General features: G+C 46.7%; 1 protein-coding gene across 2 annotated transcripts in view; it reads right to left on the bottom strand.

The window, feature by feature from the left end:
* ACACB (acetyl-CoA carboxylase beta) overlaps positions 1–25,422 on the bottom strand; it is a 1,895,698-nt gene that overhangs the window by 1,793,686 nt on the left and 76,590 nt on the right. For both annotated transcript variants that reach the window (XM_086943101.1, XM_086943102.1), the window contains exon 4: positions 17,159–17,240. In XM_086943101.1, coding sequence (XP_086799227.1) covers positions 17,159–17,240 — 82 coding nt within the window. The remainder of the gene's footprint in view (positions 1–17,158; positions 17,241–25,422) is intronic.

Genomic DNA, 25,422 nt, shown 5'->3' with positions numbered 1-25,422 from the left:
ACCATTAGACTGACCTGCATTTCTGCCCTGCTGAGCCCTTCTGGAGTTTCCCCTGCCGTCTGGGACCCTCGCAGCTTTCCACCCTCCTCCTCTGAAGTCGAGTACCGCTCGCTGCCTCCTACAACATCCATCAGGCAGTGCGGTCCCGCGAGAGGAGTGGAGGGGGCGGAGCTTCACGCTGACATAAGAACACAGCGGGCCTCCAGCGGCGCGGAACACGCGCTCGCCCAGGCCAAGGGCGGGCCCGTCCTTGCCCGTCTGTGCCCGGTTGGGGCTGGGCTGGGCCCTTTCTCTTAGCTTCATCTTTTTTACGGCTAAAATAACTGGGTATATGAGCTCGATCCTCTGTCTTACTTGTATGCCAAACAGGTAATCTTAATATTCAATCACGCAAATCCCTTGAAGTCCAGCAACAACGGGCAAAATAAAGTTACCTAGCCCAAAGACTATGACAGGGAAAGACCTCATATTGAAACCCAACAAATGCTATTGGGCTATTTGAAGGGGGCGATGGGGGCATTGGATAAACAAATTAGCTCCATGGTAGAATCACTGGAGGTCGCATCAACTAGCACAAGTGGTGATTTGGAACGTAGCGGGGGTATGGAAAATTCAAGACAAGAGGTTCCAAATAGCTTCAAATGGGTGTATCCAAGATGTATCAGACCGTATTGATTTAAGTGAATCTGATTCCCCATTACAATTATCTGAAAACAACCAAAAAAAAACGCTATCTGAAGGGACTATACCACCTCTCACAAAAACAATCTTACCAATAGCCTATAACAAAGGCAAACCAGTTGAAAGGGGTAGGTGTAAAAGGGCTCAAAGAAAACAGTCTACAAAAGAAAAAACAATAAACAGGATAAATCTGGATCCCTCTAACGATCTCCTGAAAAAACTAACTGACACAGTAGAAAGGCTAGACTCATACCTGAGAGTTAGATTGGATCAGATGGACCATAGACTAGCGACCATTGAAAAAGACCGAGAGGGCTCTAGAAAAAAACAGGATACCGTGCCCTTTTTACATGCATTAGGGACCTCACATTTGCCTCCTGATCAATCATCGGGGCCCCCTGCACACTGTGTTGAACAACCTCAACTTTCCCGGGAAGTAAATAATCATCCGACTGATGTGCCGCTCCTCAATTCTCTGGTTCACAATACAAGGAGTGAGCGGCCTCACCCCGCAAGAACGTTTCCACTAACAAGGGCAAACAACCCAAGCGAAGAAATTGACCCAGTTAAAAGAACTACTGACTTCTTAGGCCCAAGAACACATCACCTACGATTACATCAAACAAATAACCCTTTAACTCAAAAACCTGTATGGACAAATCTTCACTTTGGTACACATCTAGATCTACCCCAAGCAGCTACCCTTTATACCATCGTATTGGCTAACGTCCCTAAGAAGGAAACATAGGTCCAGAAGGCTGGGAGACACTTAGAAACAAAGCTCTCTATCTCCTAAATAGAAGAACAGGTATAACTGAACCCTCATTCAAAGAATTTAAGATGATAGGAAGGGTCCAGTCACTGGGGACACGAGGATTTTTTTTTATGGGTGACTCTATAGTACTGACCTTTAGATCCCCCTACCTGGTAAATAGAATCTTACAAGAGAGTGGAACTCAAGTTATGGAGCCTGGTGAAATTAACATCTTACCACTTGGTTTCTTCTATCCTCCTCCATTAAGGACAAATAGGACATGGGGGTGGGCACAAATCGACATACCCTGAACCCAGACTTTGATCTTGTAACTAGTAATAGATTTGACCTGTTATCAGGAATGGAAGAGACTGACTGACTGGAAACGGAACTCTTTAAAATCTGCCAGACCTCCGATGATTCTAGCCGGGTTCCCTATAATAGAAGTGCTGAAAAATTCTATTTGAAGACCCCCTATAGAGTAAAAAACCACTGACAGAAATATAGATCTCCTCACAGCAAATGAGGACGACATGGCAACAGACCTAGACTTAGTTACCACTAAGTGACAAGAGAAGCTAGATGTAATTCCTACTGTGAGTAGTGTCCAATCCGAGAGAGTCATCTCGACCCCCAAACCTTGGGCACCCAGGCAACAAACCCCAGATTAAGTTACTCAATTGGAATATCGCTGGCCAGCGCTCAAAGGAGGGGAATGATATCTGGCTTTCTTTTGTCCAAAATTTTAACATCATTTGTTTTCAGGAGACGTGGGCAACCACCGCAATTCATCTAGAGGGATATAAAACGTATTTCTCCCCAGCTCTCCAGTCACCATCAGGCAGACCAAAAGGCGGCCTGTCTATCTATATTTTAAACCTAGTAAAAATTAAGGAGATTATTGTAGTTAAACTGGAACCCAATTTTCAAATCATCAGTTTATGTATGAGTAAGGACGACCTCCTGCTTTTGGTCAACTTCTATAACAAACCTACCCCAGGGAGAACTGATAACAGTACTTCGATCCATCTCACTCTCCCTTTGGGAACAAGCTGCCCAGACTAACAAAGAGGTCGTAATAATCTGGGGAGGAGATTTTAATCAGCGATTGTGCAGATACGCAGAACAGAATATATGTGGCCTCACTGACGAAAATGACTCCACAAATATCCAATTTTCACATACAAAGATAGGGGAATGCCTAAATGATACCATTTTTGGTTTAGGACTAGGATTAGCCAGCTCAATGATAAATTCATTGGCAATCCCGACTCCTACGTTTAATGGTAGAGGTAGACCAAGCACCCTAGATTTTATATTAATCTCCTCTAAGGCAGAAACAAGGATTATAAATTATACGACACACGATAATACTATGAGTGATCACTACCCTATTAGTCTTATAATATCACTGCGGATTAATCCAGACTGTCAACATATTGCCAAAACGCTAGACCAAAATACCCTTATCCTAGCCAGGCTAAATGGGTTTGCCTTAAAATGGGATACAGTGGACCCGGCAACTATAATCTCATAGGTTTTTAAATCTGCTGGTGAAGCAATCGAAAAATGCTTAGACCCCGCCACCTCAAATAAGGATATTTTGACAAATTTTTCTATTATTAACAAAGCCTTAAAGGAAGCCCTCTTTCTTAAACTAAAAAACAATAAACCCAAAAAGAAAGGCTGGTTCAACACCAATTGCACAAAAGCTCATTCCAAGCTGAAAATAGCATTACAAAATCCAGAACGAGATCCCCACTCCATTGCCATCCTTAGAAAAGAATATAACCAAGCAATAAAATCTAGGAAAGGAGAATTGAAAAACGAGCTGTGGGTTCAACTCCACAAAAGCTGTACCCTAAAGGACACCAGATTTCTTCCAAAAATGGATGTTGCAATAGACGAAGAAACCTGGGTAGAGCATTTTGCCCATATTTTTTCCTCCCCAGTCAATATCTATGAACCAGTTCATGCTCAGTATATGACAATCCCAGACTCTGATAAAAACCCGTACCCTATAGCTCTTGATATTGCAGGCTAGTAAAAATGGAAAAACTCTGGGGCCAGATGGGGTGCCAACCGATTTTTTTAAACACACCCCAGATTTCATGTGCAGAGGGACTCGTGGACTCATGGTCAGAGTCAATCTTAGTTCCAATCTTTAAAAAAGGGGACCGCCAACTTCCATCTTGCTACCGCCCGATCTCCCTGTTAGACTCCCTTCGAATAGTCGCGGGTCGAGTTATTCTTGAGCGCCTGCAGGCTTGTGCGGAAGATAGGAAAATTCTGTTAGACATTCAATTTGGGTTTCAGGAGGGATTGGGCACTACTGAACAAGCCTTGAATCTATCCTTATTAATGGGCAAATATGTTGGCGCGAAAGGCGGAGCCTTATATTTAGTTTACGTAGACCTCTCTGCCTCTTTCGATTGCGTCAGACACTCGAAACTATGGCAAATTTTGGCTGAGATTGGGGTGGAGCAGCCGCTTATTGATTTTCTCTATCAACTATATTCAGACGCCACAGCCCGGGTTAGGTATGGGGTGGGGGGGAACTGACAGCGCCATTTGGTGTAGAGAGAGGGGTTAGACAGGGCTGTGTCCTGGCCCCTTTCCTATTTACGCTTTATACTAATGGCCTGGAGCAAGCCATGGTAGGGGGTGCTCAGGACCTCCCAACTATTAACAAACGTCCAATACCGGCCCTGCTCTACGCCGACTACTCTGCTATACTGGCTCGTACTCCAGTGGAGCTACAACGCGCCCTCAATAGATACAATAACTTTATGACCAGCCTGGACTTGCATGTAAATGTATAGAAAACCTTTGTCATGTCAACCGGCACAGGGACTAAGAAAAATAAGGCAATTTTTCTAAATAGTGTTAAACTCTATCACACTAATATTTATCCATACTTGGGAATAGTAGTAGATCATAAAATTACCTGGAAACAGGCCATCGATTCCAGGAAACTACTTTTCACAAGGGCTACTGTAGTGTTGGCAAACTTTGCTCGAAGGCTGGGTAGAAGGCTCCCGGTGGAACTTCTAGAAATCTTTAGTCAAATGTGTCCCTGTTGCCATTTATGGAGCAGGAGTATGGGGTTATGGTAAAATTGATTTGTTGCAGAAAGTAGAGAATAGATTTAGAAGGTATCTTCTTGCCGTCCCCCAAAGCACTTCTTCTCTCTCGTGCCATATGGAATTGGGACTCACCTATTTGACCTTTACCATCAAAATACAACCCCTCTTCCTCTGGCATCGAATCTGGACATCCGATAAAACCACCCTGTGCCGAGATTTTCTACAGGATTGTATCCACTTAGACCATGCACATAAAATCGGGTGGATTGAATATGTTAAAAACTTACTGCATGATCTCGGAATGGAAAAATATTTCTATTCCCCCGATTCAAATCACAGAAGTTTCTAGGAAATCTTTCAAATCGCAATGTTTATTACATCTAGAACAACTGCGCTTTGCACAAGAAGTTAGAAAACCCTCAGTCCAGTATTCATTGCAAATACAAATAACCCTCAGAATTCAACCTTACCTAACCCTGAACCTCACGGGCTACGAGAGATTCCTATTAACCAGATTTAGGTTGAATTTTATTTTTCGATTAGTGACTTTTCCTAAAATAAATATGTGGGCGACAGCACTACCATTTTGCCCTTGCGACGACGTCTCAACTCAATCTACTATACATACCATATTTTTCAGTAAATTTTATAATGAACCACAAAGCCTTTGGTTGATTCCAATGTTAAAAATCATGGGTATTCGTAGGTGCAGACCCGCACTCATCTCCCTGCAAAAATTGGAGGAGGAGTGCAAAACGAAGGAAATAGTCAAATTCCTGAAATTGATTGTCAGAAAAATAGATCCAATTTAGAGTAGCCCTCACATCTAATAACTAGGATTTAATCTCTTCCTATTATATGAATTTTTATTGCTTTTAAAACTGATGATATAAATGTTTAGCATGCATTATAATATTTCTACAATGAAATGTTCTTAATTAAAAAAATGTTTTTATTGAATTCTTAATACTTAATATTCATTGCTGCTCAAAAATTGTCTTATGTACTTTTATGGTTTTTGCACCTATCAAAACCGAATAAAGAAATTTGACTTGACTTGACTTGACTGGATTAGAGCTGCAATGTATCCCGACTGTCTGTTTGTTATGCTGTGTTCTGCAGGTAAAGGGTGTACATGGTAGATTTGTGAGGATGGCACTGCTCCTGGCGATGCGTAGAGTGTCTATCACGTGGGGTGGCAGATGTCAACCAAAGGTTGAGCACTGGCTCAAAGATCTTACAGACTGCAAGGATAATATTGAAACTTACGCAAGGGGAATTGCCGACAGTTTCACGGCCAAAAGCTATATGGGAGTCCCTGCGACAGTTCCTCCAGAATAGGGCTGTTGAGGCGGAGCGGAGTGATTCGGACTAATCGGAGGAATTGAGCGCCAGCTATTCTGTGGGCGCAGTATAGATGTAACAATGTGTGACATTACTTTAGTTTTGATACGACTCTGTAATACCGATAAGGTACGTTAGTGATATGATTATTTTGTGTCGTTTTTTATTATTGTTATTATTATTTTAATTGCCGCTTTGTGGACTCCTATTCTCGTATATATGCGATAGAATTGTATAAATGTGCGCAATTTTTTGATTTTCGTTAATGTTTTTCTTTATTTTGTGTATATTTTGGATTGTACAATGAAAATTCAATTAAAAAAATATATATAAAAAGAATATATATAACGAGACTCCCAGCCGGTCATTTGCAGGCTGGAAGAGCAGTTTAAAAGGCTGGCCCGATTATGAAATTTAAAGTAATGGTAAAACTAGACATCCTCCTAGTATATGTGTAAGATATCCCGATGGCTCATGTATTGAGTCCTAAGTCAGTGTGCAACATGTCTCACGGGCAGGAATGTATTATACAATGTTCTGACAGTAAAACTGCAAAGCTGTTGTTCTGACTGTGGCTAGGCTTGGTCGCCCAAGTGGCGAGTACAGAGTTACATGCTGAACTCTCAGCTGTTCCAACTCTGGAATGGTGCGACCAACGTGGATCATCCAAGGTATCACACAACTTGTTACAGTAAGCCAGACTTGATTTTCAGGTCGTAATCATGTAACAAGTTGCAGTGTGCAACTTTTCTAAAGTTGCCACTTTGTTGCCTTTAATCTCCTGTGCCCATACAGGTTACACATGGGGTCGTTGAGACACTTTTCTACGTTCCTGGGGAGATGTGCTAATGGTCATTAGGAAAGGACACTGTATGGGCCTGTTCTGGAAGGTGGTGTCACCTCCCTCCTGCAGGAAGATACACATGTTGGCCCAAAAAGCGAGCTTCAAAGGAGAAGCTGCCATTGAAGGGCAAATAGGTAACACTTGTGTTCAGGCAGATAGCCTGGCACAAGGGACAGGAGATGAGAAATTAGTTCCCAAACCGGTTTTCCCACCCACCCGCCCGGGACGAAACGCGTCGGCTGTTCGTTTCTTTCTATTGAAAAATAAATTAATCAATCAAACAAGACTTCTGGACATCACTACTTGTGCCTTTATAATAAGTTTGTTGTCTTCGTACAATTGTAATTTATGGTGCACCTGTGCTTATCAATTCACCACATTACAACTAATCCAAACTTTTCAGAGAAATACATTCTAAGTGCCAAATGTGTTGAATTTGCCAATGCTAGTTTGTGGTGAAGTGAAATGCTTTGATGTATTAAAACTTGAAGATTCTATATCTCCAGAACCTTTCAGTAGATCTTTTTCGTTGTGGTGTCTAAAAATACAATCTATTAGAGATCCCACTGGAGATCAATGGTTCTCCAGTCTACTTGGTCCCCTCACCATTTATCTTTCTCCCAACTGTATGTTTGTGATATAAAAGATTCTAGTATCCTTGGGGTATCACAATGGGTGCTGACCCACTACTATGTTTACATTTTCACTCAACGGAGACCAGTTAGGTTTTGAACTGAACACTATGTTGAGGCTGCACACCAATTAAAGGGTCTCCCTTGAGCTGGAAACTGGCACACTTAGTACTCTAAAGCTGCATCATTTGCTTTGCTGGACTGCAGCCCTCGCATTTTCGATAGTAGACTATCAGGTGAGGGATTTTTTGTATCTTTTAAACTGGAATCCAACTAACGCACAAGCTACTACTTGTGTAACGATATATCTGTAAGAGACATTAGTTAGTGATAGATTCCTTACCTTACAATATCCCCAGGCATCAGACTGGATCCGGAAATGTTTGCGTAGCAGTACTCCTGCGCGTCGGTAGGAGTCGTCCGCGGCTCCGCGCCCGTTGTCGGCGCCGTGATGACGTCGTTGGAGTACTTAGACGCCGCCTCCGCGCGCTGACATCAGTTCTGATACACCGCTTTTCCACGCCAGAAACGCAGAGCCATGATAAAAACCAACACTGGTGCCATGAAACTAGGTCCCTGAAATGGGATGACCTTAACCCTAGATATCGGTTCGCAGAACGGGAAGGATGGGTGGGTCGGTAAGGAATCTATCACTAACTAATGTTTCTTACAGATATATTGTTACACAAGTAGTAACTTGTGCATCTGAAAGAGACACGTTAGTGATAGATTCCTTACCTTAGAATAGATACCCCAGCAATACCAACCCCGGTGGTGGGACTGCGAACCAATAATCACACCAGAAAGTCCTGGAGGACGGAACGGCCAAAGAAGCCATCCCTCCGGACTTGGCTGTCCAGGCAGTAGTGTCTTGCGAACGTGTGCAGCGAGGCCCACGTAGCTGCCTGACAAATGTCCTGCAAGGGGACTCCTCGGCCCAGGGCAGTAGTAGTCGCCGTGGCCCGAGTGGAGTGGGCCCTCAGCCCAACAGGAGGGTCCTTCTTAGCCAAGGAATAACACGCTTGGATGCACAACACGATCCATGAGAGATGGTCCGCTTGTGCACTGCCCGTCCTTTCTTAGCGTCCATGTAACCAACAAAGAGTTGGTCATCCACCCGGAACTGGCGTGTGCGATCCAGATAGTAAGAGAGTGCACGTTTTGGGTCCAGACGGTGGAGCCTCTCTTCCTCTTTCGAGGGATGCGGAGGCAGAAAGAAGGTGGGCAAGGTGATGGACTGCCCGATGTGGAAAGCTGTGACTGCCTTGGGCAAGAAAGAGGGTTTTGTACGCAATACAACCTTGTCCGGATGGACAGAAAGGAAAGGGGGTTTAGAGGAAAGAGCCTGGAGCTCACTCACTCTCCTGGCAGAGGTGATGGCAACCAGGAAAGCAGTATTAAGTGTAAGAAGACGTAGGGGACAGTTATGAAGCGACTCAAAGGGAGCGCACATCAAGTAAGTTAGAACCAGGTTCAAGTCCCACTGGGGCATCACGAAAGGAACAGGAGGGAACATATGAGTGATGCCATTTAAGAATCTGTTTACAATGGGGGACTTGAACAAAGAAGGCTGATCAGGTAGCCTTGAAAAGGCTGAAAGGGCAGAAAGGTAGCCCTTGATAGTGCCCAGAGCAGAGCCATGCTGGGCAAGAGAAAGAAGGAAGAGGAGAACCTCGGAAAGAGGGGCATTGAGAGTATCCACAGCCTTTGCTGTGCACCATGCCACAAATCTGTTCCACCTGCAGGCGTATACCGACTTTGTGGAGGGACGCCTGGCTGCCAGAATGACATTACAGACTTCAGGAGGCAAGTCAAATGGCCTCAACTGTCGCCGCTCAATCTCCAAGCATGGAGGTGAAGACTAGACAGGTTCGGGTGGAGGACCGTCCCCTGCTGCTGCGACAGAAGGTTCTCCTGAAGAGGCAGACGAATCGGGGGATCAACTGACATACTGAGTAGCTCGGGATACCAGTACCTTCGCGTCCAGTCCGGAGCCACAAGGATGACCTGGGCCCGGTCGCGCTTGATTTTTTTCAGCACTCTGAGCAGAAGTGGTAAAGGCGGAAAGGCGTACAACAGACCGCAACTCCACTCGCGACGAAAGGCGTCCCCAAGCGAGTGCCACCTTGGAAATTCCAACGCGCAGAACTGATGACAATGCGCATTCTCTTCGGTGGCGAATAGATCTAACCAAGGTTCTCCCCACTGCAGAAAGAGGCCTTGCACCACGTCCGAGTTCAGATGTCATTCGTGATCCATCATGCACCTTCGGCTGAGCTCGTCCGCCCTTGCGTTCAGAGAACCTGCCAGGTGTTGAACTACCAGGGTCACACCCTGATGTGCCAGCCACTGCCAGAGGCGCAGAGCCTCCTGGCAGAGGGTCCACGACCACATCCCGCCCTGTTTGTTGCAGTATCACATAGCGGTGGTGTTGTCCGTGAACACCTGCACTACACTCCCCTGGACAGAGGGGAGGAATGCCTTCAGTGCTAGACGAATCACCCGCAGCTCCAGAAAGTTGATATGGAGCTGGGACTCCGCCGGAGACCAGAGGCCTCTGATCTCCGCCTCTCCCATGTGGCCCCCCCAGCCCTGGAGGGACACGTCTGTCAAAACTACGTGCTCCGGCTGGGGAAGGAAGAGGGATCGCCGCTGACCCAATCGCGGTCCGTGAGCCACCACTGCAGTTGTCTCGCAGTGCCCTCCGAGATCATGACATGGTCGGACAGGTTGCCCTGATGCTGGGCCCACTGAAACTTCAGGCCCCACTGCAGAGCCCGCATCCGCCACCTGTCGTGATGCACCAGAAGGATGCAGGAGCCCATCAGCTCCAGAAGCCGCAGCGTCAACCTGACCAAGATCCGGGATAAAGGCTGAAAGAGTGGAATCAGAGCCTGAATATCCCGGACCCGCTGTTCGGGAGGATAAACCCGAAACTGCGCCGAGTCGAGGACCGCTCCGATGAAGAGGAGCTTCTGAGAGGGGCACAGGTGTGACTTTGGCACGTTGATGGAAAACCCCAGCTGGTGCAGGAGGTCCGCCGTTGTCTGGAGGTGGCTGATGAGTGTCTGGGGCGAGCCCGTCTTCAACAACCAGTCGTCGAGGTAGTGGAAGACTGAAACCCCTAACCTGCGCAGATGAGCTGCGACCACCGCCATCACTTTCGTGAACACCCGTGGGGCACTGGTAAGGCCGAAGGGGAGCACGGTAAACTGAAAGTGCTCGTGGCCTACCGTGAACCGCAGGTAGCGCCGGTGGGCCGGCAGGACGGGGATGTGAAAATAAGCGTCCTGCAAGTCCAACGCTACCATCTAGTCTCCAGGGTCTAGGGCAGCTAAGACCTGAGTCAATGTCAGCATCTTGAACTTCTCCTTCCGGAGGAAGCCGTTGACGTTCCGTAGGTCCAAGATAGGGAGTAGGCCCCCTTTGCCCTTCTTGGGTACCAGAAAGTAGTGCGAGTAACAACCACACCCTACTTCTGGCCCAGGAACGTGCTCGATGGCCCCCTTGGCCAAGAGGGCTGTCACTTCCTCCTGCAGAAGTTTCAATTGATCCCTCGACACGTGGTGGTACTGCGGTGGCATGGCTGGAGGGGACGTCTCGAAGGGGAGGGAGTAGCCCCTTCGGACGATTTGCAGCACCCACCTGTCCGATGTGACAGTGCGCCAGTGGTGGTGGTGATGGCGAACCCTGCACCCCACTGATGTCACATGGGCCTGAAAGCTCGGACTAGGAAGGTTTTGAGGCGGATTCTGCAGGGGTAGGTGTGGACTGGCCTCGCCGTTGTCCCCGACCGCCGCCACAGCAGCGGCCCGTGGCTGGATGGACGTGTGGGGGCACCCCTTCCTTGGCCACGAAAGGACTTGGCGGTAGCCCTGGAGTCCTTAAAGCGCTCAAGCTCATGGTCTGCCTTGTCTCCAAAGAGGTGACGGCCATCGAACGGCATGTCCACAAGTGTGTTTTGGACATCAGCTAAGAAGTTGGCGGACATCACCCAGGCGTGGCGACGAATCGCCACTGTGGTTGCCATCGCTCTGCCTAGTGAGTCAGTAGTGTCCAGCCCACACCGGATGGAATAACGCGCCGCATCTCGACCCTCCACAAGGGCTTGGCCGAGTTTAGCCCGGACCTCCACCGGGCATTCTGGCAGCACGTCCGCGACAGTATCCCACAGAGAGTGGGTGTAGCGGCCCAAGGGTTGACAGACCGCAATCCTAACATCAGTTAGGAGAATACTTTCTTCCCGTACTGTTCATACCTCTTGGATTCCCGATCGGGGGGAGCGTCCGGGAATGCAGTCTGGGAATTAGAGGCCTGGATAACCAGGCTCTCGGGGTGGGGTGGGTAGACAGAAAGTAAGGGTCGCCCGGAGCCGGGCGGTGGCACCTGGCCACGTTCCTATCCACAGGCTGACCTGTAGCGGGCTTGGACCAAGTGCCCAGAAGAAGGTCAGATAAGGCCTCATTAAAGGGCAGCGGAGGCTCGGCCGAGCTTGACTGCGGTTTAAGGACCTCAGTGGGAAGCTTAGTCCTCACGGCCGCGACGGGGAGCTCAAGGCCCAAGGCCTTGGCCGCCTTCATCAGCACCACACTATAAGCCGCCCCCTCCTCCGTAGCCACGCTAGGAGGGGAGACAAAACCAGTGTCGGGCGAAGTGTCCAGACCACTGGCCTCCCCAAGCTCTCCTGTCCAGTCCGCAGAAGACTGACACTCACGTGCCAGAGGGTCCTCAGACCCCTCCCAATCCCCCTCGCCACCCATTGCCTAGTACTGAGGCTCAAAGGATGGGGCCGGGTCATAGAAATAGAAATCTCCAAACAGCGTCGAGAGCGGCACCTCTCAGACGCCGGACCCGAATCGAGGGTAGGACCAAGGATGGTGTCGTCCTGGGACAGCGCAGGGGGCGACACCCTTGGGCCCGGCGCTGGCGAGGTCGTGAGGTCGACCGGCTGCGACCCGGATCCGAAGCCGGATCCAGTGGGGCCCTACGGCGTCGGGAACCAAGTCGCCGCCGGGGCCGAAGCGCCCGGCCCGCTAGGGGACCCGACGGAGGAGTGAGCGACCTCATGGCCGAGAGGAAGGCCTCGATCTCCTCCGGCGTCGCGTGCTGCCCAGGGACCGGCGGGTATGGAGCAGGCCGCAAAGCCCGCGGCTCCGGCGGAGCTGCGTGTGCGGTGTCGCCCAAACCCCAGCCACGTTGCGCGAGCGTCGGGGGGAGTCAGAAGAGCGAAGGCGCCTCTTCGACTTCTTGTGCCTCTTCCCTGAGGACTTCGAGCCCGAAGACCGATGACGACTCCCGGACCGGGACCTCGAGCGGCGAAGGGCGGACTGCCCAAGCTCGAGTCGCTTACGGGACTGCTCCCGTCTAGCTTTAGACGTCAGGGCCCGGTAGTCGGAGCAGGACTTGTCGTCGTGGTCCGGGCCTAAACAGTGCAGGCACCGGCGATGGGGGTCGGTAACCGACATTAGTCGGTTGCAGTGGACGAAGGGCTTGAACCCGGGCATCCCTACCGGCACCTTCGGAGTCGAAAGACTTCGAAAAGAGATCAAAAAGGATCGTAAAAAGTTAGTCAAAAATTGAATTGGGGGGGAGGAGCCAAGATGGCGGACGGGACGGACGTGTGAGCGCCCGGCTCCCAAAGCCATCTGCTCCGCTTGGATATCCTGGCACTAATCCTTGCTTGCTCCGCGCTGAGACGATGACCTGTATGCGCTGTGGACAGTCGCTTTCATTTGCGACCATCGCCGGCCGTTTTGGACGAGGATTTCGGGACTAGCCACTCACCAGGGCTGCCCGCGACCCTCGAACCGATTGCCGCCGCAGGTCACTGGGGCTCTTTGTCGGGCGGCCGGGCTGTGGAGGTACCGGCGTTTGGGACAGACCCGCCTGCGAGTGGCGGAAGGAATTCCTCCTGCCCTGCGAGGAGCGACTCCAATCGGCTGACGAGTGTGTGCCGGGGAGACGGGATCCCTTTGTTCCTCGCTCTCCACTCCTGCACTGCCTCTATCCTGGGCGGTCTCCATCTTGCGGCGTCCTTCTGGTCGCGCGCTGTGAGTGCCCCTGAGAGCTGAGTGGGATCTCGCTGTGCAGGACCCTCCGTGCTGACAGCTGCTTGCCCCCCCGTAATACGACGATTGCCTTCCATAACGGAGTCGCCCCCTCTCCCTCCAGTGTGGATCCGTGGGAGAGAAGACAATGGCGCTTGTCCTCCAGCAGGAACGGAGAGCTGTTTCCTTGTCCCCAGCCTGCGCGGACCTGCCTGCAATTGACCCGGGCGATGATTCAGATGCGACGCTGGGCAATGAGGATCGGCTGCTGTTGCAGAGTGACCTGACCTGTGGCGATATTCTCGATGCCCTCGCAGACCTACGAGCAACATGGCGGCGCATTGCTCAAGAACTGGGGGATAAGATCGATGAAGCTGTGAGTTCCTTACAGCGGCCGAGGCTGCCTGTATCTCTATTGCCTGTGTGTGCTTTTCAAACGAATACAGTGTTGCTACAAGAGCGTGTGGAAGATTGTTATATTCCTGGCTACAATGTTGCGCGCCTCCCTGCCGACGCTGCTACTGCTACGCAGTTTTCCCTCACTCCGGGAACTTTGACTCTGCCTGACCAACTGCAATCAGGGCTTCGCTTATTGCTCTCCCAGCTGTTTGCCCCCCTTGCGGGTGTAGCCTTCGGAGCCCTCTTCCAACATCGCCGGAGTGAGCGACATCCTGCATGGCAGGGGGGGGCTCGTCATCCTGGGCGCTGAATTAATTGGAGACCGGGGACGCTCATCTTCCTCTCTTTTGCACCTTTCCCGTCGAGAGCGGCCATTTTGCTCCTTTGTTCTGCCGGAGGGTATCCGCTGGAATGGTCATGCCTGGAGATGTTTCGTCGATCGGGCCAGGGTTGATGGGGCCCCTCATCTCGGCTAGTTTGATCGGCTGGCGGTGACCTGGACTGTTTATCGTTTTGTTATGCTGACTGATTTGCAATTGCAGCCTCTTTCCCAGTTGAACTTGTGTCTATCCTGTACTGTTGTGCTCTTTGATGGTGGGAGGGAGGTTCTGTCTGGGCCCAGGGTCTAAAGGGTAATTATTAATGACTAGCCTTGACGTGTGCCCGCTACCATGTCGTGTTTGGGGTGATTAATGACGCTATGCTTTTCCGTGTGGGCTGAACAGGGATGGAAACTGCTTCTGTAAATGTTGTGTGCACACATCGTGTACTGTTTTCTTCAATCACTCCTATTGTTGCAATTTAGTACAGCGCAGTCGCTTTTGGAGTAGGAGGTTTCAGTGTGGGTACGCAGTGGATGGCTGGGGTCCCGGGAGTTCTGATGCTCAGTGGGCTCCTCCCCCCACCTTTTCCTTTTGGGGAGCGGTAGATTAGCTTGTCCTTTTCTCCCTCCCTGAATTTAAGAGTGATGTTTTTCCTTTTCTTTTTCTTCTTCTTTTCGTCTCCTTCTTTCCTTCTTCTGCATTTCTTGCTGTTCTTTCTCCTTTCTTCCGACTTTTCTTCTTCCTAAATTTCGGGTTTATGGGGCGACAGGCACGCTGCTAGGGGGGGGGGGGTAGGCCATAGCCTCTGCATGTGTGTAGGGTGGGGGGTTATCATTCATTTTTTGTTAGTTTCTATGGGACCTGTTTTGTTTTCTTCTATGATTTTCACTTTCTTGCCCATGTTTGGGAGTGCTGGGTGTAGGGTGGCAGTGGAAAGGTGACTGGGTCATGGGTGCTGCTATGTGGCATAACTATTGTGTGGCCATCCTGCCTGGCGGGGACTTGATTACCGATTTACGACTTGCTTGACACAGGTGCTAAAGTCAAGTCCCGCCTGCATGGACCTTGCTCTTACCTTTCTTTTATTAGTACGGAACACTACGGCCTGATCTCAATAGTTGCATAACAAAAAACTTTAAAATTTAACCTACAATCATCCTGTGACACGGTGCTGCGATATCCTTCAGTCTTTCTTCCTTTAATTGTTTGCGATTCTGCTACAGTACTGTGTCGCCATAACGTATGCTGTTGTGCTAACCGGCTGTTCGTGGCCGGCCGGATGGTTGTAGGCCCGTATTTGTTATTCTTTCTTATGCACAATAAAGGTTTTCAAAAATTAAAAAAAAAAAAAAAAAATTGAATTGGGTACAACTTTATCCGGATCTGCGCTTTCTGGCGCAGATAAAAGAAGAACTGACGTCAGCGTGCGGAGGCGGCGTCTAAGTACTCCGACAACGTCATCACGGCGCCCACGACGGGCGCGGAGCCGCGGACGACGCCTACCGACGCGCATGGGTACTGCTACGCAAATATTTCCGGATCCAGACTGACGCCTAGGGATATTCTAAGGTAAGGAATCGATCACTAACGTGTCTCTTTCAGATATGGGCTTCAACCAACTTAGGTGCTCAGTACTGAACCCAGAGCCGGAGGCCATTTGAACAAAAGGCAGGAGATATGAAAGCACTGTGGCTACAATGTATTGCTTTTTTCTGGCAACTACAGTCCATCAACTAGAGCATTATCAAAATTAATGTAAACCCAAAGAGTCCTGGGGTCCTCTGAATATAACCCAAGGCGAGCCACTTTATAAATTACTGACCTGGACCAACATAGCAGAAAATCTAGCACTTCCAGCATAAAGTAAATATCAGAAACAGTTTTGGGGACATAGCTAAAACACATAAGGTAGTAAGGCCTTGGCGTTGTCTTCCGGTCTTGTAAGGGTAAATGTTCGTTTTACTTATCTGTAAATCAAATTCCTATATAGCTATGTAGCACTGATGAGACCTTAAGTTATAGACCTTCAGAGTGCCATGCGTTATCTTAGGTTCTAACCACTTCCACTGCCTACATTAAGGCTTTTCTGCTCACTCTTTCAACTCCTGGAAGAAGCACATGCCCATACGGATTAACTTGCTTACCTAATGGGACAGTGATAGTATTGGAAGGCCTGTACACCACTAGTGAGCAAAAGAACCCTCTGACTACTGCTATGTAACCAGCAACTAGGTGCCTTGGCTATCAGTGGTGCCCGTGTTTTCTAATTACCATCTTCCAAAGAGGAAGGAGGGGTCATTGGTTAATTCTAGTTGAAGATGGACTGCTAAAAATGGTATTCTAGCCACCCATAAAGAGATATACAATTATTGCTCTAATCTCCTGTGTGAGCTTTTATCCCCCAACAGTTTCACCAAAATCCTGCCAGACGTTGACAATTTTCAGTCATGAGATTTTCCTATAGAGTTAGAAGCTTTTAAGATTTTAAATTGCTTTTTTCCCAAGTTTGGGGCCTAACTAGAAAACAGAACGTTTTACTAAATTACATTACTAGACCTTCATGACCAAAACACCCTTTAAACCGCAATAAGTGTTCTACCTGCTATGGCTTGAAAATGAATGTTTGTGTTTCAGTATATATATATTTTGACAGGTTTCGTAAATTATCACTATTTTTCAAAATCACCAAATGCTGCACTTCAGAACAAAAAAAAGTAAACTTGGAGGCCTAAAGTTTTTGCAAAAGGTAAATCAGTTTAAAGTTACTGATAGTTTCTAATTCATGAATTGATTTACTGACTCACCTGGTGATATACTGTGGTTTCAGAGCAAATGTGCTTTCATTTTAGATAGCGAAAATGGTGACCCTAAATTTTATCCCCACTTAAAATCTCAGTCACACATAGCCAATCTGTTAGAAAGTTTCTTTCTCTTAGCTAGTTAAGAGCGAACAGTTAGAGAAACACATTGCCCCCACGAATCAGAATTGTAGGAAGGCATATACTACATAATATAATTTGAGAATACAAGTGAATGATGCACTACTACCCAGGAACGCAATTCCATGTTTTTGGAGGAGCTCTGGAAGTTTAGGGTTTTCAGACGCATGACCCCAACCTGCCCAAACAGCCTGAAAGACAAAGGAGAAGAGGCAATATAAGATATTTAATCAAAGATCAAAGTGAACATTTCATGAATTCATCTGCAGCTCTTTCAAAAATATCAGTCATTAGCAAACATTATCACTACATGTCTAAAATTAATCTTCGTTGTGTTTGCAAAGTCCAATGTAATGAATTGCCAAATTCTTAACTTGTGTGTCAGCTCACTTAGGTACAGTGTTTTGATTGCAGTTATATTTATTAGTGATAAAGACATAAAAGCCCAATGGTATTGAAAAAGTATGGTCACTGTGCACTGTTGTTCAGATACAACAGTTTAGCACATTTGCACCTTATTCGGATGGCAGATTCAGTGTTGAGCAATTTGCAGGCATGAAGAATTACTAACATTTTCTAGCAACTGGGACATGCTATTTTTGCTGGTTTACCAGAAAGTATATTTTGAGCACAGGCTAGATTTGATGAGTTTGCTACGGAAATCCACACATTTTACGATCTGTTTGGCTTACATTTGCCAGCCAAAAGTCAGGGGCTGGCCAGAGCAAGTGAAAGAAAGGCTACAGTTGAACCCAGGCAATGTTGCCACTCTCCCTAGTTTCACCCAAGAAAGATAAGAAGGTAGAACCCTGCTATATGAAAACAAGCAGTTTACGTGGTGCAAGGAGTATAAATAAAAGTTCAACACTAATGCTTATCTACTACCACTGAACCCGCAGTTTCTAAAAATGATCGAGTGGTCGGTGTTCGTTACATAGACTTTGAGAACTACGATGACTTGCTTTTACCTTTACACTATGGAGGAGAGAATTAATGTTAAACCATGAGGTTTATTTTGGACAATTATGCAGAAAATCGTTCTTTTTTGGGTTCTTACTCCTTTCTGGCTAAAGTTGCATTTGTTTTTTACTCAACTTGTTTCTAGAAGGATTTGTAATGTAGTATCAGGATGGTCTATCATGTGACTGGTTAATTTGGCAAGTCAATGATGTTAACTAATGTAGCTTGTGAAAGACAACCCTTTACAATCAGTTGCAAATTCTGAAAATGTCTAATGATCGTTTCTATGCTGCCCTAAAAAGCACCCTCAAACCAGGGACCAAATCTTAGGTTATACTGGACTAAAATATGTCATCCGGATCAGTGCTCTTCATTCGGCCTCAGTGTTTCTCATTAACTACATAATTTGGCTGGAAGGCGGTGACCAAAGCTTTGGGATGGGACCGGAGGCTCACAATGGCCAAACCATTGTGGGACGCCGAACAGCTAGGTACTCTGCGGACCTCGAAGGGGTTTGGAAATTGGGATCTGATTAGGATCTCAAGGATAAGAGATCTGTGGCAGAAGGGGACGGTGGTGTCCTTTGCCACCCTGCAGCAAGAATACAAATTAGCCAATTCAAAATACTTCCATTATCTGCAGGTGTGGCATGCACTACTATCGAACCTGCCCACAGGGGAATCTTAACCCCAGAGTCGTCGCCGCTGGAGGACAGGTTGTTGGATGGCTACATGTCCACGAAAGCGATCTAACTTACATACAAAAAAAACTAATAAATAGCACCCCAAACCCACTCATTCAGTTCAAGGGGCGGTGAGATAGAAACGGGTTAGAACTTGACGAGGAGGAATAGCAGGAGGCTTTTTTTTTTGTCGTAGGACTTATCGGGCAGTTTGAACGTAGAAGCCATACTTTGGAGCAATGAAGGAATAACGGGCTACCTATAGACTGATGTCAGACACTGTGGGGTACATATATGGTGACAAGAAAATCAAGTTTGAGAGTATATGAGACAATAACTGAAGAATTCTGTGCCTTGCTAGTTTATCTGCCCCTGAAGATGATACCTGCTAATGCAATTTCAATCTCACAATAATTTTAAAAGAATTGAGGATAATAGAGCGACTACCTCTTGGATGACCCAGACGACAGTATTAAATTCAATAATTGAAGTTTTAATATGGATCCTTAATACATTTTTGTAGCTTATCCCCTGGTTCTTGTAAATGAAGAGTGTGTATCTGCATAGGTCCTGAGGAAGGTGGTTGTAATATACTAAACCCACCGAAACGCGCGTCGACCTTGCGTGGAACCCTATAGAACATTCTGTGGTTACAATATTGGCAGAGGCTTTTCCTGCCATAAATATACCTTGATGTATACAGATACTATATGTATATGGTTGGTATGGAAGTGCATGAATCTGAGTGAGTGTAGTTTGATAGTATTTATGGTGTTGTATAACCAGGGGCACATATGTTTTCTTCTCTTTTTTGTTTGCTCTTTGGAAATCAATTCTGCTTTAGTAAACCCCCCAAAAATGTTTTGAATAAATTGATGTATCTTGTGGAATTGTGATAATCTATGTTCCAAAAGAAAAAAAAATTGTATGCTATATTTATAAAAAATGAAAAGAATATAATTAAGTTAAAAGTAAAAGACAAAAAGTGATGATAAAAGAAATAAATAAGAAAAAGTACAATCAAGAAAAGTGTATGTGTTATTGTTGTGCATTAAAGGTCCAAAAAAAGGAGATGAACTATGTCTGATTATGAAAAGTATATAGGCTATGAGGGAACTTTCTAGTGTTATAGCAGGAGGCAATGGCATCCCCAAGAGAGGTTGTTATCTCTTCCAGACTCCGCCTGGCTCAATTGAAAATTCTGCATAGGATCTGTGTGTCAGGGGCCAGGCACGTTAGCATGAGAAGAGCATCTGATGGGTTGTGTATGAGGCAATGTGGCCAAGAGGGTACTTTAATGCATATAATATGGGAATGTGCAACTATCCAGCGTTACTAAAGCCAAACGATGTCTGTTAAACGTCTGGGAGCCTACGGATTTCAACAGAATGGGGAAAACCTGGGTCACACTGGGCCAGATGGTGACCAAGAGGAATATTGCCCGTTTATGGGGGTCTGGAGAGTCGCCTACACTGTCTTCCTGGAAGACAGACATGGACTGGTGCATGCGTAGGGAAAAACAGTGTATGTTGCCCGAGGATGCCTCAAAAAGTGGACAGCAATCTGGGACAAATGAAGTGTGTACAGAGGAAATATTTGTGTTCAACCCACCGCCCCTCCTCTGGAGGAACCCCTCACCCCGTGAGCTCCTATTTCCCGGCCCTGTTTCGATTTAACAACTGCAATAATGTATAGGTGTATCTGTCCTCTGCCATTTTCTATTTGTTTAAAAAAAAATATTTAAAAAAACAAAAACGACATACTTTGGGAACACCTGGGATTTAGACCATTGTCTCTGTACAGTGTATATGCTGCCCCATAACATGTTATCTTTTATTTTTTATGAACTTTTATTAAAGTACAACATCATACCACATACAAACAAAGAACAAGCAGGTACATCACATTGCTCCGGTTCTGTACAGGTCATTTGTGCATCACATTGTTTTTACACAGCATAGTATATACATACATTAATCCGGGACTAGCCAAGAAGTCCAGCCTCCGAGGGAACATCAGGAGGATTTGCACATTGGGTTGTCAACAGATAAGCAGTACGTGTGGCCCAATTGTTCCTTAGCATAGTGTGATAACTTATCTCTACAATAAGTGATATCTTGTAACCACTGTTGCAGTTTGGGGGTGCTTCTATCATCCCAATTTTGAGCCACTTTCCTTTTTCCTAACAAAAGTGAAATCGCCACACGTCTCTGATTCTGCAGCTTTAAGTGTCCCGTAAGTCCAGACCGACACATCTGTGGTGTACATCCCAGCGGTTCCGAGACCATATCGGATCGAGCCTTTGTGACCTTCCCCCAGAATGCTTGCACTCGGTCACAATACCATACCAGGTGTATAAAGTCTGCATCTTGCATTTTACATTGTTAACAGTTAACCGACCCTCTCAGCCCATATCTCTGTAACTGTTTGGACGAATAATACAGCTGTTGAATATATTTAAAATGAAAGATGCGCAAATTACAGTTAGCTGTTAATAATCTTGTGAGAGCGCAGCAGTAGTCCCAATCCTTTCCTGCGATTGTCAAGTACCTCATTCCACCTCTCGATACCGTTGCTATGTTGTGGGGCAGTGTCTGCCTGCATTGCATTATATAATTGAGTGACCATTTTCGCGTGGGAGGGACGAGCGAGTATGAGTGTAGAGGCTTCCCTGTCCGCGGTTTGACGGGGTGTAATGCGTTAAGGTTATAAAAGGGCCTCCTTCAATCTCTAACATGTGAATACCAACAGCGGGGTACTGGGCTTCCGCACATGTGTAGCCTCCAGGGTAATAAACGGGCCTTCTGGGTAGGCACCACCCATTGTGACAACTGCTGTATCTGCCAAGATAGAAAGCGCTTCAGGTTCTCGGGCTACAGAGATGTCAGGGTGTTGTGCCAATGGCAGTGCCGGGGCATACAGAGGCAGCATCCCCGCTCGCGTTGTTAACGTCTGCCAAGCCTTAACTGTGCAATCTATTGTGCCCATTTCCCGCCGGGCACATAATGATTGGGTCCATGGTAAAATAGCAGTCAGTGGTTCCGGATATGCACCATCTGCCTCCGGAGCAACTTGGGGAAGGAACGGCGGGGGCAAATACCAGTAATGCGCGAAATGCGCTTGTGCACATAGGTAACATAGGTATAAGTCAGGGGCACCAAAACCCCCTGTGCATATGGTCTGGTAAGAACCTCCCAGTGACAATGAGGTTGTTTTCCCACCCAAACCATTCTAATTAGAGCGGAGCGGAACTTTGCAAAAATGCTTGGGTCAGGCTGAGGGGGATGTTGGTGAATAAATAAAGAAATGTCGGGAGAACTACCATTTTTACAACAGCCGACAACGACAGAGGTAGTTTGATCCATCTTTCTACCTGTTCATCTACCTTTACCAACGTGTGGCCAAAATTGATACCCCCAAGTATCTGACCGGCTCCACGCTCCTTTCGAGCGGAAAATCCAGATCATATGGCACCATACTGGGTGTCGGACATAAAGCGCCATATCGTCCGTGTACAGCGATATAGCGAGTGGACGTTGCCGAAATATCAGCGCTGCATCCGCAGGTCCTTCCCGCACCCTACATGCCAACTGCTCCAGCACATCGTGAAAGCAACGGAAAGACCGGACAGCCCAGACGCGTTCCCCTGCAGATCAGGATGAGTGTGGAGTGACAATTATTTTCCAGTACTCTGGCAGCTGGGGCGGTATATAATAATCCTATCCACTGTATAAATGTGTGCGGCATCCCCATGCGCCGCAACACATCAAACAAACCCCCACTGAATAGAACCAAATGCCTTGGCAGCATCCAGCAGCACAGCTGCAGCTCCAACATTCGGGTCAAGTTGATGCAACACGGCAAATTATGTGTGGTGAAGCAAGATGGGACAAATCCCGATTGATGAGGAAGTACCAATGCCGGAGCAACGGGCGCAATCTGGAGGCTATGATTTTTGCTTTGATTTTCGTGTCTATATTCAAAAGTGACAGTGGTCGATACGGTTCGCACCGCGCAGGGTGTTTGCCTGGTTTCAGTAGGGTGATAACTAGTGCTTCACGCAGCGGTGGGAGGAGCAGTTTATTTTCATAAGCTTCGACAAACATGTTATGTAAGTGCGGAGCTCGCAGCTCTGAATACGTTTTGTAAAATTCACTAGGTAGCCCGTCACTACCTGATGCCTTGCCACCAGGAAGCGCCGGTGAAGCCTCCTTCATCTCCTCAACCTTAATTGGTTGCACTAGGAATTCTCTTTGCCCAGGGGACAAACAAGCAAGCGCAAATTCCTCCAAATAGGCATGTGTCTCTTCCCCACTAGCTGCCTCACATGGATCATATAACTCAGAATAGTAATCCACAAAGTGGTTAAGTATTTTCAAACGTGCTGTAGCTTTATGCACAATCTTGGAGTTCTAACTTTGTGATGAACTCTTGCACCCGTGGTGCCCTAATCTTGGCAGCCATACTACGACCAGGCCTCTCGCCTTTCCCATATGCTCTGGCCACCCAGTGCCTGGACAGATGTTTAATTTCTTGACCCACCGTCTCATTATATTACCTAACCAGCTCCCTAATTTCTGCCCAGGTCTCCATATTGTGGGTTTTATCATAATATCTTTCCAACCTAACTAGTGTTTTCTCTATCTTGTGCATCCAGGAAAGTAAATCCCTCAGCACGCCTGTCTGCAATCCAATGCAATTCCCCTGAATCGTTGCCTTGAAAGCTTCACAGAAGTGCCTGCACCCTCCACTGTACCCTCATTTTCCAGAAAGAAATTAACAATAGCCTTACGCACCCCCTCCCTGAACACCGGATCCAGCAGCGATGTTGCCTGCAGCCGCCACTGAAAAGATTGGGGGTTGTGTGGGAATTGTAATTTGTAATTTGTAACTGAGTTTTGTATCGCGCCAACTCACCTACAGGTCTCAAACCGCTTCTGACAAAGTACAGCGACAAGAGGACGAAAGTGAAGATAAAGATGTTAACTAAATACCACACGTGAGTGATCCGAGAGAGTATGTGGAGGATTTACGACCCCTCTCACCCAGGAAGATGCCACCTCAGATCATTATGTACAGAGGAGATATGCGTACCCTCTCATGCCAACTTGTGCTGCCCGTTTCTGCAGCCACTCAGTCGCTGCACTACGATCCATACTGGGATCTAAGTGTTTAGATCCCCCCCCCCCCTCCCCCCAATATTATTTCTGGTTGGAGGGCATAACGTTTACTCTCCAGTCCTCAAAAGAACTCTTGGTCATCAACATTTGGCCCATAAGTTGTGATAACAGTGAGATTGGTTCCGCAGAGATTACCCTCTATTAGTGTAAACCGGCCTATGTCATTCGACTCTGTGTGAGTGAGCATAAAGAGTGTACCCCTTTTCACTAATAGAATTACTCCCCTGGCATACGAGGAGTATGATGATGCCGCTCTCACCACTGCCCATTTTGCCCCCTCCCTTTTCTCTCCGATTCTCGTTGTTTAGGCTCAGTTGGGAAGTATTGTCGACACTAGTTACCCTTATGTTTGAAGCTGAGTTGACGCATTTAGGATACGACCCTATGTGGAACAGTGGCCATTAACGGAAGATGAGTTGTTAATGGAGTTAACTATCTCATGTTTAAAAAACGGGTGCTTTTGTAATCTTGTTTTGTCTCTGGCATTCAGTATTCATTATTTACAATGATCGGTGGTTTCGGTATACGAGTGCTGGCCATTATTAGTTTAACAGATCTGGATGTCATTGTGCGTTTTCGAGTTAGGCTCTAGGTCTCTAGTGAGAGATGGCCATACGAGTATTGTAGCAGTAGGTTTGGATCACAAGCAGTCTACAGGGGTTTCATTTATTTTTTACAGAGTGTGTCTACATATCAGCATTCTTGCACGCAGGAAAACCCACAAATCCGTGTCTGCATATGAGCAGTTCCAGAATTGACTGTATTTAATAGTGAAATTATGAAACATCGCACAGTTGTCATTCATTACAGTAAGTTTTTGGGCAGAGTTTCATTCATTCACGTTTATTCCATGAGCAGTTGGTCTCATTCTAATAGAATATTGGTTTTCCTGTCTTGTCCAGCAGGGCTATTTTAGACAAGTTTCTTGTCAACATCACATTCATCGTTACTCCAGTCTTTTTATTTCAAGTGAGTTCTGTTGCAAACAGGGACCTGGTCTTTAGTTCTTTCACTAAGTGGTGGTATTTAGATTTCTCTTAATCACGTGACTGCTTATCCACAGTGAGGACGCTTTACTCATAGTGGTGGCATTGGTTTGTAATTTTCACACATCCATGGTGTCCTTTTGGTGTCGTAGTACACTATTTAAGTTGACGTTTTTCAATGTCACTTTTTGACCTTTATAATAAGCTCATACATGGCTATTATGTTACACTGGTTCTGTCCACCTTGTTTGTGTTTTTAGAACTGCATGTTGAGATTGATTATAAGCGAGTTAAGTAAGCTTTTCAGCATACAATTTTGAAATATATTGTTATAATGAAGTGATACAATGTTTTGTTTCTTACAGTGCCCCTGAAGAAGGGAACCCCCCGAAATGCATTGGGCTTTTTTTCAAATTGTGTTCTTCCATTAAGCGCTTGATTTGTCAGTTTTTTGAGTTTAAGCATATGATTGATTGAGTTTAATTGCCTTTACAATTATTATACAACAACGTTGATGCATTTGAATTTCGCACTATTATGTATAAATGTATCAGTTTGCTGGATC

The sequence above is a fragment of the Lissotriton vulgaris genome, chromosome 11 (genome assembly GCF_964263255.1).
Source record: "Lissotriton vulgaris chromosome 11, aLisVul1.2, whole genome shotgun sequence".
Lineage (NCBI taxonomy): Eukaryota > Metazoa > Chordata > Amphibia > Caudata > Salamandridae > Lissotriton > Lissotriton vulgaris.
Note: the sequence above shows the minus strand (reverse complement) of the source record. Positions and strands in the feature narration are given on the sequence as shown.